Source organism: Ceratotherium simum, chromosome 35, assembly GCF_057802395.1.
Source record: "Ceratotherium simum simum isolate JZ-2026a chromosome 35, ASM5780239v1, whole genome shotgun sequence".
Classification (NCBI taxonomy): Eukaryota; Metazoa; Chordata; class Mammalia; order Perissodactyla; family Rhinocerotidae; genus Ceratotherium; species Ceratotherium simum.
In genome coordinates, this window is record NC_141934.1 from 8,504,524 (window position 1) to 8,525,884 (window position 21,361).

The 21,361-nt window shown below is 50.1% G+C and overlaps 1 protein-coding gene across 1 annotated transcript; it reads left to right on the top strand.

The window, feature by feature from the left end:
• The first annotated feature begins 54 nt into the window (after positions 1-54).
• On the top strand, positions 55-20,313 carry SF3A1 (splicing factor 3a subunit 1). The gene is made up of 16 exons (XM_004429788.3): positions 55-204; positions 3,538-3,659; positions 8,416-8,623; positions 9,683-9,940; positions 12,207-12,281; positions 13,003-13,153; positions 13,461-13,654; positions 14,543-14,660; positions 14,940-15,125; positions 15,844-15,965; positions 16,069-16,314; positions 16,879-17,086; positions 17,592-17,746; positions 18,730-18,831; positions 18,946-19,017; positions 19,790-20,313. The coding sequence occupies exons 1-16, from the start codon at positions 142-144 to the stop codon at positions 19,889-19,891; spliced, it is 2,382 nt and encodes a 793-aa protein (XP_004429845.1). The 5' UTR covers positions 55-141; the 3' UTR covers positions 19,892-20,313.
• The last annotated feature ends 1,048 nt before the right edge of the window (positions 20,314-21,361 follow it).

Below are 21,361 nucleotides of genomic sequence, written 5' to 3' on the forward strand. Positions count from 1 at the left end.
GTCAGCCTTGCCTCCTCGGCTACGACTCGTTCGGTCGCCGCCATCTTGCGAGCTTGTCGTACTGTTGGTGAGGGGAAACTCTTTTGACGGAGCACCGCTCACCTACACCGAGGCGGACTGGCAGCCCTGAGCGTCGCAGTCATGCCGGCCGGACCCGTGCAGGCGGTGCCCCCGCCGCCGCCGGTGGCCACCGAGCCCAAACAGGTACCGCGTCCCCCGCACCTCTACCGGCAGCCCGAGCCTAGGCCTGGGCCCTCCCTCTGGCGCGGGCGCTCCTCACTTTTGCAGGAAGGCTGAGGAGGGCTTAGAGGGACTGCAAGTCCCAGGAGGCAGCGCGCTTCCTACGCTGCTTTCCGGTAGCGCAACGAGCTCACTAGAACAGTGGTTCTCAAAGTGTGGTCCGCGGACCAGCAGCATCAGCATCACCTGGGAGCTTAGTAGAATTGCAAAGTCTACACCCCAGACCTTCTAAATAGGAATCTGCATTTTAACAAGATTCCAGGGTGATTCATTCGAGTTTGAGAAGCACTGATCCGGCCCATCCACCGGTCTTCTGTTGCATTTGGGTTGCCGGCCCCCAGCCTTTGCCCAGTAATCTCTATAATTTCCCAGCCTGCAGGGTACATCTTTTAACGTTAATTTGCAGCATCTGTTCGGTGCTTACTCTAAGCCAGACTCGGTGCCAGGCTCCGACGTTACCGGAGTGAATGAGGTACAATTTCTGCCTTAGAGAGCTCACCGACTAGTGGGAAGCTGTACGTGAATACTCAACAAATGTTTATTGCCCCGCCAGTGTAAATGATACAGTTCCAGCCAGTCCTTAAAAAGATCTCAAACAGGTGAGGAGGAAAGATGTGCATAAATAATTGCGTTATGGTGTGATTGGCCCTATAATAGAAGTATCAGGTTCAAGTAAGATGGTAATCTAATCAACGTGGCTTTGATGAGATAGAGAGGAGATTAAGGTGGGTGAAGCTCACAGGAGTGAGGTAAATTGATTTTAGGAGGATGCATAAGAGTTCACCAGGTAGGTGGTTGGGGAAGGGAAATAGCATTCTTTAATCATTCATCAAACATTTATTGAGCACATATTGTATACTAACCACTGCTTAGAGTTCAGAATACAGTGGGGAACATGACAGAAGAGGTCCGTCCCCTTTCCACAAACATGTAAGTGCCCATGTGTCCTGGCGTTTTCCCAGTCACTGGGGAAAAATAAACAAGGTAATACCAAATAATAATGCAAAGATACCAAGATAGGAATCAGATGGCCCCTCTGGTCATGGGTAAATAAACAGGTGTGGTTGAAGCACAGCATTGGATAACTGGTGGCAGCAGATGGGATTCTCAGGATTTGAACTTTGCCTAGTAGACAACGGGGAGAAAACCAAGGATATTAAGCTGGATAGTGACATTGTGTTTCAGAAATTCAGCTAGGTAGGCAGTGATGTGGAGAATTGCTAGGAGGACCGAGGATTAGTCACTTTATTAAAAAAAATGCTGAGGATGGGTGATGAGGCAGAGGGTCTGAGCAAGTTCGTTTCACAAAATGGCTCATAGTACAGGCTCTCCAGCCAAAGTGATGTTGGAAATTTGGTTCTGTCATTGAGGGCAGTTAAGCTCTCCATTCCTCAGTTTTGTCATCTGTAAAATGAGGATAATAAGAGGACTGACTTACCTTCTGGGGCTCTCATGAGGGTTATAAGAGTTAATATATTTAAATTGCTTAGGGGGCCGGCCCCGTGGCTTAGCGGTTAAGTGCGCGCGCGCTCCGCTGCTGGCGGCCTGGGTTCGGATCCCGGGCGCGCACCGACGCACCACTTGTCTGGCCATGCTGAGGCTGTGTCCCACATACATGAACTAGAAGGACGTGCAGCTATGACATACAACTATCTACTGGGGCTTTGGGGGGAAAATAAATAAATAAAATCTTTAAAAAATAATAATAAAGTGTTTAGGAAAGCATATGGTACCTATTCTGTGCTTGACAAATGTTATTATTGACTGTAGAGGCTGAGGAAGGGAGAGGAGGCCCAAGTTTCTGGTCTGGGTGACCAGGTACATGGTTGGCCATTCATCAGGAAAGAGGTTAGAGATAACAGTGCCCAGGAGTCAACTGGGTCTGGCTGGATAAAGCTCTGGGATGTCAATTTGGATGGGATTAGAGGTGGTAGGGGAAATGGAGGATGTGGTTGTGAGTGCCTCACTGAGGACAGTGTGAATACTATGAAGAGAACCAAGAACAGAATTCTGGGGATGCTCGATGTTATAGGGCAGGAAGTGAAGAAAAGGAGCCAGGCAGGAAACTTGGAACGTATGGTGAGCAAGAAGGAAAGACAGGTGAGAATAGGGTGTGGGAGTTGAGGAGTGGAGAACTTTGTGAAGGAGTGGTCACTGGTCACAGAGCCAGATCACCACTGTAGTCAGTTTTTGACTTGGGCAAGAGCAGTTGAAATGGATGAGGACCAAATGGGAAGTGAGGAAGTGGGAATGGCAAGACTGGGAGAACTCAGGGTGTTTAGCTCCGGGGCTGGGGGGGAAAGGGGGGAGGGAGAAGGCAGCAGCAGAAAAGAACGTGAGGGCAGGGGAGAAACTTGATTTTTCTTTCTTTTTTTTTTGTGACGAGGATCGGCCTTGAGCTAACATCCATGCCAATCCTCCTCTTTTTGCTAAGACTGGCCCTGAGCTAACATCTATTGCCAGTCTTTCTCCTTTTTTTTCCCTTTTTCTCCCCAAAGCCCCAGTAGATAGTTGTATGTCACCGTTGCACATCCTTCTAGTTGCTATATGTGGAACGCGGCCTCAGTATGGCCGGACAAGCGGTGCATCGGTGCGCGCCGGGGATCTGAACCCGGGGCCGCCAGTAGCGGAGCATGTGCACTTAACCACTAAGCCATAGGGCCAGCCCGAAACTTTATTTCTCTTAAGATGAGAGATTTGACCCTTCCTTTGCTAAGGAGAAGAAGCTAGTGAGGAAAGAATATTGATACTTCTGCGACAATTAACGTTGAGTATTCCAGTGGAATTTCACAAAACATTTGAGCGTTGAGTGTGGTTCAGACTATGGAAGGGATGCAGAAGGAAAGGACATTCAAGGCAGAAGGAGCTGCCAGCAAGGAGTTTCCTGTTTCTTTATTTAGCAAACAATTGTTAAATATCCTGTGCTAGGCGCATCCTGGGGTATGGGGATACAGACCTGGCCTTCTGGATTCTGGAACATGGTTTTTCAGAATGTGGTCAGTTCCCCTCCACATCTGAATCACCTGGGCACTGGTAAAAATGCAGATTCCCAGTGTTACTGAGCCAGTCGAGCTTATGGGAGCCAAGGAGGCTGCTCTTTTCACTGGTCCCCCGGGAGAGTCCCATGCAAACACAGTGCAGCTAAGAGAACCAGTCCTCTGGAGCAGCGGGTCCTAATCAAGGGAAGTCTATGGGAGAGAGTCGATATTCTCAGTGATACCCTAGAGGAGTCTAACGGTGGGGGTCAGCCCCAAACCAGGAACTTGAAGACCTTATTTCCTTTTCTTCTTTTCACAGCCCACAGAAGAAGAAGCATCTTCAAAGGAAGATTCTACCCCTTCCAAGCCAGTGGTGGGGATTATTTACCCTCCTCCAGAGGTCAGGAATATCGTCGACAAGACTGCCAGCTTTGTGGCCAGGTAACATAGCTCCTTCTGTTCATGTGGGTCATGGTGGATTTTAGCACCAAAAGCTCCTGAATCCGCGCAAGGGTAACGCCTGGGTTTTTAGAGGGGGTGTTGTCAGCTTAGGCCCATTAGCTCATCTAAAACCACAGCATGGCGGCAGGGTAGGCAACGGGCAGGACTGGCGTCTCTGACATAGCATGGCAATGCAGAGTTCCAGTCACATCCAGCCCCAGAATCACCAGGAACCTGGGCTTCCAAAAGGATCTTGAGGAGATGCCTGGAAAGCCGCTTTGTCACAGATAATGTGTGTGTCTGTGTCTGAGCTGCTGGGCTGAGGAAGACAAAAAAGGGATTGCTCATTCTCATTATTCAAGAACTGCATTCCCCAGAGCATCAAATGACCCATGTGCAAAATGGAATGAAATGCCACCTCAGAGTCGTGAGGCAGGAGTGAGTTGTGGGACTGAATGCAGTTCAGGTACATCATACAGTGTTTGCTGTCTTCTCAGATGGCAGGGAAATCAGTCTGAGATCCTCTCATCTCTCCCCATCATAGTTATACACACACTTCCCCAGATGGAATCTTCTTGGTAGCCACTTGACTCCAAATGTCAACATATCCTCTAGTTTAGGGTAAAGTATTCCTTTGGCAGCCATTAGGCCACATCCAGCCTGCAGATCTTTTGTTTGTCCTCACAGTATTTTTTTAAACTTGGATTAGTTGCCACTGTTTAAAATGTTTAAAAATAAGGAGATTGCACAATAAGTCTGGATTTCTGGCTTCTCTTTACAAACTGACCCTGAGCAGACTGCTGCCCTCAGTCAGAGCCTGTGCTCTCCAGGGGCTGTGCCTTGACCCTGAGGCAGCATTCCTATCACAATACATCATTTAATAGATGGTTCCTTCCTTTCCCAACCTCCTAATAAAATGAAACACAGAAAGAGGTTACTCTGGTTGATGTCTTTCACTGTGTCATGCTTCCTGCAGGTTTATCTCATCACATCTCAAAGGCTTTGAGTAACCTGGGTATTGGGTTAAAACTGCTCTGTGCTTAGTTGAACGTTGTCAGATGATGTCAGATTTAGGGCAGCCCGTGTTGTGTTTATGATAAAAATTTAATGTCTCATAGAAACACTTATGCTTCCCTTTTTCCCCTATTTTAGAACCAGAATAAATAGGAAAAGGGTGTTGGAGGAAGAAATCACCACAATCTCACTATCAGAATAGTTGCTGCCAGCTGTTTTCACTTTTTCCTGTTTCCTTCTGGCCCTTGGCATCCTTTTTTAGATCATTGTAATACTAGTAGAGATACTTTCACATCCTGCTTTTCCTTTTCACACTGTTATAAGCGTTTTCCTGTGTTGTTCTGTGGTCTCCTGATGCTGTGCGGTCCCCTGGAGAGGATGCACCATGTGGAGGTGATGGACCTTCCTTGTCTTGGCTGTCTGGTCAACATTTTCCTTCGAGGTTGTTTCCAACATTTCAATTTGGCAAATGAAGCTGTGGGGAAGTCTCTGAGCATTTTCTTTCTCTTTTAGATTGTTTCATTAGAAGAAAATTCTGTGCAGCACATTACTGGCTGAAAGAGGATTTTTAAAGATTTCTTAAAACATTTTGCCAAGTAGCTTTCCAATAATTGGGTGCCATCCTCTGCTGCCACAGAAATAAGAGTATCCAAGTTGTAGGGCTGGCCCCGTGGCTTAGTGGTTAAGTGCCCGCGCTCTGCTGCTGGCTGCCCAGGTTCGGATCCCGGGCGCACACCGATGCACCGCTTCTCCGGCCATGCTGAGGCCGCGTCCCACGTACAGCAACTAGAAGGATGTGCAGCTGTGACATACAACTATCTACTGGGGCTTTAGGGGAAAAAAATAAGTAAATAAAATCTTTAAAAAAAAAAAAAAAAAAAGGGCCGGCCCCGTGGCTTAGCGGTTGAGTGCGCACGCTCCACTACCAGCGGCTGGGGTTCGGATCCCAGGCGCGCACCGACGCACCGCTTCTCTGGCCATGCTGAGGCTGCGTCCTACATACGGCAACTAGAAGGATGCGCAGCTATGACATACAACTATCTACTGGGGCTTTGGGGGAAAAATAAATAAATAAAATTATAAAAATAAATAAAAATAAATAAAAAAAAGAGTATCCAAGTTGCCTTAAAAATAAATCTATACATCCACATCTCTAGATCTATTTTTGACTACAATGTTTGCCTTGTAGGCTTTTCTAAAACCTGTGGTCTTGCTTTTGTTATGTTGCAATGAAGGGACAGACCAGCATCTCACTGTGGGCTGAAGGAAGCCTGCAGGACCCTTGCTTCCCTTCTTTTGGGTTCACACTTACTGAGAGAGCATGCAGTAAACATCACCAACTGAGTGTTGGTGTTTTTTGTCCCTAGGATTGGTCTTCCCTGCATTTTTCCTGTCAGGAAACTGAAGTGGAAATACCAGCTGGGTTGTCCTACCAGCTGGGTTGAGTCAGAATCATGTCTTTTTCTGCTGAAATCTGTTCCTTGTGTTAGAGAATGTAATTCTAAAATTAACATTAAGCTAATTTAAAGCAACAGAATATCTTGGAATGCACATGCCTGCCTTCTTGTTGTTTCGTCTTTCAGATTGTTCCCAGATGTGGTGAGGTTATGGCTTAGGAGGTAGTGCTAGAGGAGACAACCAGAGCCCCCTTTTCTAGCAGGCCTATGTCTGCCCTGGATGTTTGCTGGGTTGGTGGCCTAGTTTTACAGTATTTCAGTGTGCATTCACCCTCCTTTTGTGTGGTTTGCATTATTTAAGGAGGGGGAAGAATGCTTCTTCCCCAGGCATGATGTTGCAGTTGGACTAATGCACTGTCAAATTGGGACCTCATGGTGTTAGTCACGCTGCAGGGTGTGACCAGAACTTGCAGAGGAGCTAGCCTGGGTGTTGATGACTGCCGTCATGGTGCAGATTGTTGTGGTGGCTAATCTGGGGCACAGCATTGCCTGCACCCTGTCTCCTGCCCTCTCTTCAAGTGACAGGGCCAGGGTGTGAAAGTCTGAAGAAAGTGGAGAGACCTGGCTGCCACCAGCCCCTGGAGCCATCCCCTGGTGGTGTGTTTGGGGCATCTCTGAGTGCTGGGCTCTCCTAATACCCAGATCATCTCTGTTTATGGAACAGCCCCTTCTAGCCTTCCTAGGAGTACAGCCCTTGCATTTGCAGGCCACTGTATGATTCAAAAAGACTTTGGCATCTCCTTAACTAATTCCATCTTCTCAATACTTGAAGGTAGAGAGAGAAGGTGGTATTAGCCACATTTTACTCATGGGAAATTGAGTCAAAGAGAAGTTTGGTAACTTGATCAGTCAGTCAGTAGTGAACCGAAAACTGGACTCTGTCCATATCTTGTGTCTTTAAGGTTAATGCACTTTCTGCCTGACACAGGTGTTGTGGATGTGTGACACCTTGAAATATTACCATTGAGACTCTTTAAAAAATCAGGGTTCACTAAACATCATGAGAGGGACGTTTTTTTCATTATCCTTAAAGGCATACAAACGTGGGACATGGGGTGTATGTGGAAAACTGTCCCAGGTACAGAGAAAGATGAGAGATCTCCCTGCCGGTCTTACCACTCCCTTGTCGTCTAAATGTGCCTTACACGGCAGCATAGATCTGGGTCCTTGGAGAGCAGTGTTTCCTGTGTAGGCCTCACCCAGTGGTAAATGAGGTGATTTTAAAGATTTTATTTATTTATTTTTTTCCCTCCAAAGCCCCAGTAGATTGTTGTACGTCATAGTTGCACATCCTTCTAGTTGCTGCATGTGGGACGCGGCCTCAGCATGGCCGGAGAAGCGGTGCGTCGGTGCGCGCCCGGGATCCGAACCCAGGCCGCCAGCAGTGGAGCGCGCGCACTTAACCGCTAAGCCACGGGGCCGGCCCAAATGAGGTGATTTTAGACAGCATTTGGGCAAGGCGTTAAATCAGATTGTCTACATTTTCATGTTTTTTTTAATCCTTCTCGTTACCCAAACGACAGAGTCTCAGTTTGGTGGTAGTATATCTCTAACACCTTTCCAATGCTCGGTTATCCCCCTTTTTAACTAAGAGAACTGGCCTCAGTCTGAGCAAACTTTGAGCTAAACTTTAATGATATTACTTTGTTTTCATTGTATATAATTTTATGACTGCCTTTCGTTGGTATAGCCATACTGATTTTTATTTGAAGTAGTGTAATATATGCCTTCCTTTTTAAGTACATCTTTTTTTTTTTTTAAAGATTTTATTTATTTTTTCCCCCCAGAGCCCCAGTAGATAGTTGTATGTCATAGCTGCACATCTTTCTAGTTGCTGTATGTGGGACAAGGCCTCAGCATGGCCGGGGAAGCGGTGCGTCGGTGCGTGCCCGGGATCCGAACCCGGGCCGCCAGCAGCGGAGCACACGCACCCAACTGCTAAGCCACGGGGCCGGCCCTAAGTACATCTTTGAAAGTAAATAGATTTTACTAAAAGCAAAAAGTAATAGTCCAGATGGTTTTGGAAATGGCAAAACTGGCAGAGGAGCTGCAGGAATGACAGAGGTCTGGGAGACCTTGTGGCACAGGAGGCCTGGGCCAGGCTGACGGAGGCAGATGGCACTGGCTGTTGACGCTGGAGTCTCGAGGAGGACCTCTGCTGGGCTGAGGGATGTGCTAGTTTGAGTGATGGGTGGTGGCACAGAGGGGCTTGAATGGGCAGTGTTGTGGGTCTAAGCAGTTGCAAGGGTTGTAGTGTTAATTTTTTTGCTTTTTCCTCCTTCTAGAAATGGACCTGAATTTGAAGCCAGGATACGACAGAACGAGATCAACAACCCCAAGTTCAACTTCTTGAACCCCAACGACCCTTACCATGCCTATTACCGTCACAAGGTCAGCGAGTTCAAGGAGGGGAAGGCTCAGGAGCCCTCAGCCGCCATCCCCAAGGTTATGCAGCAGCAGCAGCAAGTCACCCAGCAGCAGCTGCCCCAGAAGGTTGGAGCCAGCCCTTCCCCTCTTCCCCCCTTAGCCCCCTTCCCCAGAGCTGAGAGGGAGGCCAGGACAGGGAGGGAAGGACAACAAACTCTGCTGTCCAAGCCTCATGACCACCCAGGGGGAGACGTGAGGTTTTTATCCCCATTTTCAGAGGCAGACGCTGAGGCTCAGACAGCAAAGTACTGCTGACAGTTAACATTTCCTCAGCGCTGCTTGCCAAGCTCTATGCTTTAGGGGCCTTGTCTCCTTGGCGCCTCTGAGGGGCTGCATGAGGAGGCCAGCAGAGTGACCATTTTACAGATGAGGAATCTGAGGCTCAGGAAGTGCGATTTATCCAAGGCCGCAGAGTCAGGACTCAAGTCCATGTTCCCAGCTCCTACTCTTTGCCTTGACCGTGGCGTGAGGGCAGTGCTGCGATGTCGCTTGTGGGCCCCTTCTTGTGCCATGTCTCCCTTCTGTCTCACCTTCCCAGGGCCCCTTCATCTGGCCTGCCCTAATACTCGGCACTAGGGACGATTGGTGTTGTCAGTGAGGACAGGAAGAGCTGGCACATTTGCCTCCTGTGTAGACCTGGACTGGGAATGACTCTTTGTTTCACTCCTGAACAATGGTGGCAAAGGCCGCCCCTTGTTTTACAATGGGAAGTAAAGGTTGAAGTAGGTTCTGAGACCTTGCATTGCAGTTTACTACTCCTAGGGCCTCAGGCTACCTCAGTTTCCTCATCTGTAAAAAGGGTTCACAGTACCTGTTTTGTCCCCCTTGTGGTTTGTGAGGAGGCCAAATGAGGTAACAAACATGGGAGTCCTCTGTCCAGTGGAGTCCTCTGTACACATGGGCTTACTGCATCCTCCGTCACCCTCGGGTGGGATTTAATAAGCCGTGTTCCTGTTGGATCTTCTGTTGCCCAGTTTTGGCCCTCGATTTCAGGGCAGCAGCAGAGATACAGAGGGGCACAGGTCTGACTTGAAGCCATTCAGGGAGTTGAGGCCACAGTTGGCCAAGAAATCGGTGTTCTTTCCACCTCTGTGCTTCTTGCCTCATGCTCCTTCTGCATCTTAGGTGCAAGCGCAGGTGATTCAAGAGACCATCGTGCCCAAAGAGCCCCCTCCTGAATTTGAGTTCATCGCAGACCCCCCCTCCATCTCAGCCTTTGACCTGGACGTGGTGAAGCTGACAGCTCAGTTTGTGGCTAGGAATGGGCGCCAGTTTCTGACCCAGCTGATGCAGAAAGAGCAGCGCAACTACCAGTTTGACTTCCTCCGCCCGCAGCACAGCCTCTTCAACTACTTCACGAAGCTGGTGGAACAGTATACCAAGGTGCCTGGGTGGGCCAGGGTGCTGGGCCCAGGGAAGGAGGGCATCTTACCATAAGCACTCTATCCACTCACTGTCTGGAGGATACTGCTCCTGTGTGGGCCCCTGGGCAGATGTTAAAATTCCAGTTCAGTGTAAAATCTTGATTTCTGTTCAGTTTTTCCTTTTAAATGCAACGTAGACTGCTGTTTCTAAAGACAAACGAAACACATGATTGATAACTGCTGTTGGGTGAGGGCCTGCTATGTGACAAGGCCAAGTGGTGCTAACTGCTTTTAAGTACACCTGAATTTTCGGTTGCCTAGCACAGGGCCTGAGAAGAAGCAAGCCCTTAATAATTGCCTCCTGTTACCTACTGTAATCCTCAAACCCATGAGGTAAGTGTTTTCCCCCCTCTTTCAAAAGTAGAAGCAGTCTCAGAGAGATACAGTCACTTACTCGTGGTCTCTCAGCTACTAAGTGGCTGTGCTTAGATTTAAACCAACATTTGACTCTAAAACCTATGTTGTTTTCACCCTAAAAAGTACCTTAAATTAGAAATGTCATTTAAATAGGCATTGGGAAACAGTAAATACAGCCAGTATTTATTGAGTGCTTACATATGTAGCATCTTCTCATTTAATCCCTAATAACCTATAAGGTAGCCACTGTTATTCTCATTTTATAGAAGAGGAAACTGAGGCACAGAGAAGTTAACTTGGCCAGGGTCCCACAGCTAGGCATTCGCAGAGCTGGGACTTGAGATCTGGGTTTTTTATTCCAGACCCTAAGAACTTATTTATCATGCTGCATTGTTGCAGTCAAGAATCTGGACAAGTCAATACTGGGACAGTCATGTGCTGTATAATGACGTGGACTGCATGTACGATGGTGGTCCCATAAGATTAGTACCATATAGCCTAGGTGTGTAGTAGGCTATACCATCTAGGTTTGTGTAAGTACACTCTATGATGTTCACACGATGACGAAATCACCTAATGACCCTTTTCTCAGAATATATTCTCGTTGTTAAGCGATGCATGACTGTATTTAAAATAATCAGATCATTAATTTGTAGCAAAGTACACTGGTACAGATCTGGCTGTGGCACGTTGTTACACATGTAGTAGTAGTAGAGGTTGTCTTCATTTTTTAGTGGCATGGTCTACACACCTGCATATCTAGAAACAATACGTAAGAAAAGATCTTACTTGAGAGGACTTGTAATAATTTCCTCTAATTTCATTCATTCTAAGCATATAACTAGAAGGAATTGTAAAAATGTGTGTGTTTAGAAAATGACCAAATCCAGAAGCTAGTAGAGTAGCTAAAATAACAGTCGTTGAAGGCCCAAAGTCAAAGGGTTACTGTAATTACACAATATCAGTTTTAAGCGCACCCTGGATTAATTTCCCCCAGTGGACTGCTTCAGGGTTAAAGGTCACCAGATCCCTCTTTATTCTGTTACTTTCCTGTTTCTTCTCCCTCAGAACTTGGGTATTGACATTTAGTCCTCTAACCTGAGGGCGCTGGTGTCTACCTCTAGCTGTGGGAGAGTCTAGGAGCAGATCAGTTCCTGGGCTAGAGGTACAGGGAGGATGGGGTGCGGCTGAGCTGCTTTGCCAGTGACAGTAGCTACTGTTGGGGCAGTTGGAATGACTGGCTCTTTGGAACAAAGCCAGTATTCGTTCTCTCAGCAAATATACATTGAGTGTCAGACACTGTTTCAGGTGCTGCAAATGTAGTAGTGAACAGAAGACAGAGAAATTCCTGTCTTTTTGGAGTTTCTGGTCTAGTGAGGGGGCGACAAGCAAGTGCAATGTCAATATATGTCAGATGGTGGTAAATACTATGGAGGAAGAGAAGGCAGGAGATGGAGATTTAGGGAGGTGGGGCCGGTGGGCTGCAGTCGTAAATAGAGTCATCAGGGGAGGCCTACTAGCGTGTGCAAAAGGATAAGAGCAGGTTCCCTGAAAGCAGCCATCGCGTGCTGACCGTGTGTCGCTGGGTGATCTGCCAGTGGTTTTGCATACTTTCCTCCAAATTCTTGCAACAATGTTTTAAGTTGGTGGTGCCAACTTTAAGTGGTGGTGTCACCATTGTGTAGAAGGAAACCACATTACAGAGGTTAAGCAACTTGCCCAAAGTCACACAGCCAGGTGGAGCTGGGTTTGGGACCCGGAATCCCATGCTCTCCCTCCTCCCGTGCCTTTCCATAGGCCCAGGGAAGCCACCTCTTTGTCCTGTGTTGTGCTACACTGAGAGTTGCTTTAACTCTTCTGTGTTTCAGATCTTGATTCCGCCCAAAGGCTTATTTACAAAGCTCAAGAAAGAGGCTGAGAACCCCCGAGAAGTTTTGGACCAGGTAAACTGGATTTCTTATAACCAGTTACTGATGGTGCAAGTTATATTGTGTGGGTTCTGTTTCATGTTTGGAAATAGTCTGTGAGGCGTACCTTGTTGTGTTCAGGCACAGAAGTGGTGGAAGAAAGGCCTTGAGGGTACAAAAGCCAAAGAAACCTGGAATCTCTGCTCCCCAACTTTCTGCTTTGCTCTCAGCTTCACTAGGTCTCCCTCTTTTCTACCCTCGCTAGAAGCCAACTTCTGAACAGGTTCTCTGGTGACAGACGCCTTTTGAAGCCTCAGGTTTTCAGAGTCTAGAGAAGGCATATTGGTGCTGGCTGTTTTGGGTTGCTGCACAAAGGCTTTTGTTTCTCAGGCTCTCAGACTGCTGCTTCTCTTGTGGGCACTGGGTTGTCACCTAGACTTCCTGGGAGGGAGTTTGCTTCTCTCTGAGCGCAGAGTCCATTGCCAACTCAAGCAGAAAACTCTGAGGTTATAACAAATGGCTGCCTTTGCGGCCCAGACAGAATTCTGTGGCATTTAGAATTTTCATCCTGTCCAAACTCAGCCTGGCTGAAACCAGATGCAAATACCATAGTTTACTCCAGGAAGTTCCCCTTTTGGGCAGAGCAGCCTCCTGTTCTGAGGGAGATGCTGGCTTTGGTGAAGGCCGTGGAGGTGACAGCCTGGTTGGGAGCAGACCCCGATTCAGCCTAGCACCAGGCTATTTCCCATACCTTCAGGTGTGTTACCGAGTCGAATGGGCCAAGTTTCAGGAGCGCGAGAGGAAGAAGGAAGAGGAGGAGAAGGAGAAGGAGCGGGTGGCCTATGCGCAGATCGACTGGCATGATTTTGTGGTGGTGGAAACAGTGGACTTTCAACCCAATGAGCAAGGTAGGTCTGTGGCTCCAGATGGGGAGCCAGGAGCTCGGAGCCATCCCAGGAGATCTCGTACAGCTGTTCCAGGGAGCAGCAGAATCCGTCAGAGGGCTTTATTAGTGTCTGTTTCATCTTTGCCCCCAGAACATTTCAGGTCTACCACATTGCCCCAATTAAATCCAATTCAGCAAATACTTGTGCCAGATCCTGGATGGGCCTCGAGATGGAGAAATCAGAGAGCTCACAGTGTGGAGAGGGCAGATAGATGGGCCTTTGATAAGCAATGTCTGTATCCCTTTGACTCTGGCTTACCCTCTGCCAGGCAACTTCCCTCCCCCCACCACCCCGGAGGAGCTGGGGGCCCGAATCCTCATTCAAGAGCGCTACGAGAAGTTTGGGGAGAGTGAGGAGGTTGAGATGGAGGTCGAGTCTGATGATGAGGACGAGAAACAGGAGAAGGCAGAGGAGCCTCCTTCCCAGCTGGACCAGGACACCCAAGTGCAAGACATGGATGAGGTATACTCCTGGGAGGGCCTGTAGGATGACCTTTTCCCCTGGAGCCCAAGGAGATGGGGGTGCTCTCCACCAGAATCAGAGATCCAGCTTCCTTGTGAACCTCGAAAGGAGGCGTGGGTCCTGAATAAGGCATCTTGGCTGAGCAGCTGCCCAAGCCCAGGCAGCACAGAGCCTCTTTCCAGCTCAGGCAACAAAGATTCATTCATAGGCAAGGATCTGAAAGCTGTGCTGGCCCTGTTCTGTGACCTTCCCCCTTTGCCCAGAGGCCTTACTCCTCACCACCCCCATGCCAGCTCTCAGTTAGGGAAACCTCGACACCACATGCTTTGATCTGTTTGAGCTTAGGCCCAAATGGTCAGCAGTTCCCAGAGCTTTTCTAAGTGTAGCCTGTGCCTCTTTTTGGCCACATGTGCCCCCTTCAAGCCAGGCCCTCCAAGCTGGCATAGAGTCTCCAGAGCGAAGCTGCTCTCCTCCCCTTGGAAAGACTTTGTGTGCAGCCTGAGAAGAAAGGCCCCTATGTCTGTGGGAACTGACTTTTTCTCTCCCTCCCAGCATTGCTCCATGAGCAGCTACCATTGAGCACAGACTTGCCCTCCACACCCCTCCCCAGCATGTTAAGTGCCCTTGGCCTCCTGGGACTGCCTGGTGCCAGCTGATGGAAATGCCTGGGTGGAGTGTTAACACCACGGCCCCCAGCATTCCCATTCATGCTGTGAGGAAGCAGCTTGGCCGGCTGCCGGCTGGCCTCGGCTGCCCTGGGAGGCTTAGCACATGGATGCTGGCTGGCAGGGGCCTAGGCTCCTTGCCACCCTAAGAGCCACCAGGCTCAGCTGCAGGGAGGTGGTTTCTCAGCCCCTCTCTGAGTCTTGCCATTGCTTTGCTTTTTAGGGTTCAGACGATGAAGAAGAAGGGCAGAAAATGCCCCCACCCCCAGAGACACCCATGCCGCCTCCTCTGCCCCCGACTCCAGACCAAGTCATTGTCCGGAAGGACTATGACCCCAAAGGTAGGCCTGCGTTCCTGCCCTCATGGTTCCTCAGACCTGTTCGTTTCTAGGAGGGCTCAAGACGGCTTGTCATAAAGGCAGGGATAGCCTCTCTGTCACAGGCCTCACGGTGGGGAATAGGCTTAGTCATCTCTGGTGCCCTGGTGCCTTGCACAGTGCCAAATACAGCATGGCACTGAGTGGATGTGACTCAAATGAATCATGCACGCATGAAACAACATTCTCTTAATCCAGGCTGCCACCCAGTATTCTCACTCAAGCATCTCGGCTTCCTTTTAGCTTCCAAGCCCCTGCCTCCAGCCCCTGCTCCAGATGAATATCTCGTGTCCCCCATCACGGGGGAGAAGATCCCTGCCAGCAAAATGCAGGAACACATGCGCATTGGGCTTCTCGACCCCCGCTGGCTGGAGCAGCGTGATCGCTCCATCCGTGAGAAACAGAGCGACGATGAGGTGTACGCACCAGGTGAGGTGGGAGTTCCCCCACCCAGTCCACACCCCTTCTCTGACTCAGCCCTGACTCACTTTGGCCCGTGGGAATCTCTAAACTACAATCAACTTGCTTTAAGCACACATAGAAAGCAACAGTTAAGGTCAACAAAAGCTTTTGAGGATAAGTGCAGCCTATGATGCTACAAAAGAACTCCCCATTTTCCAGAAAGACTCTCCCCACAGGACTCCTTCAAGGGCAAGCACTGACGTGGATGGCGTGTGTCCATTGACATCCGAGAGCAAGATCTGACTATAGCTGGGAGGGGTGCTCATTCTTGGGGCTGTCTTAGAATGAGGGCTCTGATGGCTGGAGTACCCTGAGCACCTTGAAATGAGACACAGTGGTCCTGTGACTGCTGTGTGAGAAGCAGCATGATAGGGAGGAAACCGTCCCAGAAGCAGGAGACCAGGCTTTTATTCCTGACTCTGCTACTTGCCACTCGTGTGACCCTGTCCTCCTAATTGCTTTTCTTAAGTCAAGGGGTTAGACGAGCTCTGGTTTACTGGCGGAGTGCTGATTGGGTAGCCGTCCCCAGGCTCAGAAGACAGGTGTGCTGTCTTGGGACCCAGAGTCAGCCTTGTCCCATGGGACCAGTCTCCACCCTGCACCAGGAGAGCTGCTGCCTTGTTGGAAGGGCACCTGGTTTAGTTTCTCTTTCTGTCTCCTGCCTCCATTTTGTGACTGTATCCAGGTCTGGATATTGAGAGCAGCTTAAAACAGTTGGCTGAGCGGCGTACCGACATCTTCGGTGTAGAGGAAACAGCCATCGGTAAGAAGATCGGCGAGGAGGAGATCCAGAAACCAGAGGAAAAGGTGCTGTTCAGATAGATCCTAGTGCCTTTGCTGCCCTCAGACTCCCACACTTGGGCTCAGTACCAGGAGCCCTGACAAGCTGTGGCTTTGGTTTCCCTTGCAGGTGACCTGGGATGGCCACTCAGGCAGCATGGCCCGGACCCAGCAGGCTGCCCAGGCCAATATCACCCTCCAAGAACAGATCGAGGCCATCCACAAGGCCAAAGGCCTCGTTCCGGAAGATGATACCAAAGAGAAGATTGGCCCCAGCAAGCCCAATGAAATCCCCCAGCAGCCACCACCTCCGTCTTCAGCCACCAACATCCCCAGCTCAGCCCCACCCATCACCTCAGTGCCCCGGCCACCTGCGGTAAGCCAGCAGCTACCTTGTGACTCGTCTTCTAGAGCTTGGTTCTTGGGGTTGGACACTATTGGCTGAGAAAGGCAGCTGCCGTATAGAGGGGCCCAAGTGCCGAGTGAGTCAAGTTGAGAGAGAAAGAACCCTTTAATTGGCAGTGGGAACCTCTAGCCTGATGTTGCATCTGTGTGGGAGGATTGGAACAGGGAGGGAGGCAAGTGGCAAATGTGAGAAGCAGGCTTGGGGCAGAGAAGGGCTGCAGGGCTTAACAAGTCTTCGAGGACTGCTGGCCTGTCTCCAGGAGGCTAAGTCGAGGTCAGCCTCTTTAGTGGCTCTCTCAGTGTCTGCCACGAGCAGCTGGTTGAGTCCCAAGTGGAAAGAAAGTCGCTCTGGGCCTGTCTGAGCGTAGTTCCTGTCAGAGCCTGGTGTGAGGCTGTAGTCTCTCACTCCCAGGGGGCTGAGTCGGAGCTGTCAGGCCCCTATCCTCAAAGGCTGCAGGTGGCCAGTTGCCCTTGTGTGTGCCCTTGGAGTCCAGCCTTGGCTTCCTGTGACCTGTGGGTCCCTTCTCCCCTACAGATGCCACCTCCTGTCCGTACCACAGTTGTGTCCGCAGTACCTGTCATGCCCCGGCCCCCAATGGCTTCAGTGGTCCGACTGCCCCCAGGCTCGGTGATCGCCCCCATGCCACCTATCATCCACGCGCCCAGGATCAACGTGGTGCCCATGCCTCCCTCGGCCCCTCCTATCATGGCACCCCGCCCACCCCCCATGATTGTGCCAACAGGTCAGTGTCTCTCAAATCACTTTCCAGGCCACTGGGTCAGGACTACAAGCCAAGCACTGTGAGGAGAGCAGTGGCTGATGGTAGTTCCAGCTGGGGGTCCTGCCCGGAGGAGAGCCTTGGCTTCCCCATGTGAGAGATCCCTGAGCTGGGAGCTAGGGAGCCATGGCTCCTGGGGGAGATAGGCTGATGTGGCAGGGTTGGAGTCTGTGCACCCAGCGGGGCGAGGCCCCAAACAGGTGCAGAGGCCTGACAATGCTTGCTGTTGGCTGGCACCTGCTGCATCTATCAGTCCTGCCCCTCATCCAGTTCCCTGCTGCTCAATCTGGGCAGCCTCCCTGGTTCCCCTGCCAGGGCACCTGCTGGCTGCCGGACTCAGCAAGGAGTGGCCCTTCACACCTCTGGGAGAAATGGGAAACCTTTGCATTCTCCCCTCTCACTTCTCATCAGTCCTGAGTCCTGGGCCCCTTCCCCCGACTCATGTGGCTGTTTATTCCTGTTCTTGCAGCCTTTGTGCCAGCTCCACCTGTGGCACCTGTCCCAGCTCCAGCCCCAATGCCCCCTGTCCACCCCCCACCTCCCATGGAAGATGAGCCTGCCTCCAAGAAACTGAAGACAGAGGACAGCCTCATGCCTGAAGAGGAGTTTTTACGCAGAAACAAGGTATGTGATCCCAGAGTGCTGCCTGTGGCCTGGAGTGTCTAACTGGAGGGTCCAGTCCAGTCCCGCCCCAGTCACACACTCCCTGACTCACCCTATTCTGCTCCCATGGTTTTGGCTTCCAGGGCTTGGGTCAGCCGTTGGAGGCCTGTGAGGGCTTCTGGGCACACACTAGATGTGGGTGTGAACTATTGTCGTAGAGGTCAGCCGAGAGACGAAGCTGCACAGGCAGCAGGTCTCAGGTGCCAAAGGGGCCTTGGACAGTGGAGAAAATCCTGGGTGCAGTTGTTAATTTCTTTGAGGCCGTCCCCTCCAGCTTCAGCCGCTAAGATGTCTGCATGTTGTGGAGGATGCTGTTTGGGTGCTAGAAATGATGGGAGGTGGGAACCTTGGCACTCCTGGTCCCTGGGGAAGCTGTTACGCTCCAGTGAGGAGGCAGAAACAGTCCTAGCCCCATTTCACCAATGCATTTAACCAAATCTTTTTTTTTCTTTTTTTCTTGATAGTAGTTCCCATTTTTTGAGTACCTACTCAAGTGCCAGGGTAGAGCTGTGCATTTTATGGGCACTTGTCCATTTAATGCTCACAATGCTGTGCAGCAGTTGTGATCAACCGTTTTACAGACGTGGCATTGAAGCTCAGAGACACCTAGTTAGCAGGGAAGCTGAGTGGGGGACCCAGGTCTTCTGACCTTGCAGTTCATGTTCTTTCCCGCTGTGGTGCTTCTTGGGGTTGGCAGAGCATTTTCATGTCACTTCTTCAGCTCCAGGCTCACCAAGAGACAGGATAAGGGATCATTTTAAAGAAACCAAATCTTGGAAAGGGGGAGTGACTTGTGCCCCATCACAGCGTCAGTCGTGAATCAGGGCAGAGTCCAGGAGCCCAGATGGATGGATGACATTGTCTAGACTGGATCAGGAATAGGAGAGCCGAGTTCCTGATTGGCTCAGGGCTCTCCGGGCATAATCGCTACCTCCTGTTTGCAGGGTCCCGTGTCCATCAAAGTCCAAGTGCCCAACATGCAGGATAAGACGGAGTGGAAACTGAACGGACAGGTGCTGGTCTTCACCCTCCCGCTCACAGACCAGGTATGAGTTGTTGCTGCCAACTGGCATCAGGTGCAATGGAACCAGGGGGTCAGGGGGCAGCTTCTTTCAGCTGACCTTAGCAAGGGAGTGAATGACCTCTCCTTGGTCCCACAGGTCTCTGTCATCAAGGTGAAGATTCACGAAGCCACAGGCATGCCTGCAGGGAAACAGAAGCTGCAGTATGAGGTGAGTTAGGTGTCTGTGGTCCTGCCCCTTGGGTCCCAATGCCTCTGTCGTCCCAAAAGCTGAATGCCCTGTGGAATCAAAGGAATGGAGAGACACCTGGGTGTGGCCATCTGCGTCCATCCTAGAAGTCATGATGCTGGCTAAGAGTGCCGGAGCAGGTTAGCCTGATAGGGTGCAGCTCTGGCAGGGTCACGATACGGTCTTGTATGGGGTCCAGAAAATCCTCTGCCTCAATGACTAGCGTGGACATCTGGGGACAAGACTTGGGAGTGCTCTAGTGGGTTTCTGGCCCAGTGGTAGAGCCATCCCAGCCAGTGTGGTCTCAGGTAGCCTCTTCATGCATGGGCACAGAGGTGATAGTCCAGCTCAGCCTGGTGCCCACCAAGTCACACGGGGCCTCTGTGTTCTCCTTCTTTGGACTTTGGCAAATTCCTGGTCTGGTCCTCAGTTTCCTGCTCTGTAAAATGAGACTGTTGGACTAGGTAATCTCTAAAGGTTATGATTTGAGAATCAAAATTCCGTGGGGTTGGTCAGGGCCAGCTTCTTGGGGATTTGACAAAGGGGAAGAACATGGCTGGTAGGAAGGAAGGAAAAGCAAAGCATTCTTGGAGGAACCAGAGACCCTTCAATCCCACCCTATGCCACTCCCCCACCCCCGCTGCCCCGCCTTCCTTCACTGAGTTCAGAAGGAACAGACGTTGGGAGTAGCGAGGCTGTGCAGTGTGCTCAAGGCCAGATTGCCCCATGCTAAGGCACACTGTCTGTTTTCCAGGGCATCTTCATCAAGGATTCCAACTCACTGGCTTACTACAACATGGCCAATGGCGCCGTCATCCACCTGGCCCTCAAGGAGAGAGGCGGGAGGAAGAAATAGAAGAGAGAAACCTGCTGTCAGGTCCCAGCCACTGCCGTTTTGCCTCTCCTGTCCCCCACCCCCTGCCCCAGACCCAGGAGACCCTGCCTTGAACATGTATTTCCCTCTTACTAAGTTTGGAAATTCAGATTGTCCTGCAGAGTTTCCTTCTCCCCACCCGCTCCCCACGTTGATAAGAGAGGGCTTTCTAAGCCAGTCTTCTCCCCAGTGGTCTCTGGAATTCCTTCGTGTTTGGGTCTTGATTTGAGGACATTCATTTCTCTAGGCAGCCCTTTAGGAAATGTGAACCCAGGGATGTCCTGCGAGGTAGTGTCATAGTGCCAAGTGGCATTTGGCTGATAGAATATGGTTATCATCATCATTAATCATTTTGTATCTTGCCATGGGCTATCTAATAAAGCTCTTGGATCCTTCTTGTGAAATCAGTGTCATAAGACTTGTCGCTTGGCCCCCTGCACCCTGTCCAGACCCAAGGCAGTGGGAGCATGGCACAGTGCCTTGTGGCTCCGCTTCTGCTCTGAGGAATGCTCTGCTCTGAGACTTCTAACTAAATTCTTGCTGCCATCAAGTCTTCTATGAATCTTTCTTAGAAATATATAATTTTATTGCCCTTTTAAGACTTTTGGACCCTCTAAAGTCATAGCCCTGCCTATTTGACAGACTAATACAGGATGCATTCAACATGGCAGCACTGTAGAAGAGCAAGGACAGATGAGATGCAGTTCCTGGGTCATTGGGCAGATGAGACTCAAGGGTAGCAGTTTCCTGCAGGCCTAGAATCACCCATCTCCTTATTGGCTCTGTGACCTTGGGCAGGTGGCTTACCCTGAGTGAGCACAGGGTCATGATGAGTTTTTAAAAATGTATTTATTTTAAAAATACTTAATTGTGCCAAGGCCGTGAACTATTCTAAGAACTTTATAAAACTTAACCAATTTTCTCCTTGTTGTTTTAAGCACTTTATCGATTTTAACTCATGTACTCCTGATGTGAGTGTTCTTGTTTTACACTTGAGTAAACAGGCACAGAGAGGTTGAGTCGCATGCCCACAGTCACACCGTGAGAAGATGAAAAGGGATTGTGTGCAAAACACATTGTCACAGGCTTTGCTGCCTAGTAAGGGGCAGATGCAGGCTGTTATTTTTGGAATTGTGCTATCACAGGGAGGTGGGCGCTGCTGTGGGTGTTCAGCAGAAGAAAGGTGAGAGCCTGTTGATAACCGTTCCTGGTTTTAAACCTAAAGCTGATTTCATTCTGAAGATCTGTGTGTTTATCCCCTGAGAGTTCCCGATGCCTTTTCTTTGCATTCCCTCCATTTGATCCTCCTAGCTGCCCCATGAGGTCATCTCCAGGGCTTAGAGGGGAGATGGCTTAGAGGAGGCCATTCCCAAGGTCACCAAACCAGTATTCTGGTCACCACCCTATTCCCCCACACACTCCCTACCCCCCACCCTGGCCAAGCTCAAAGCT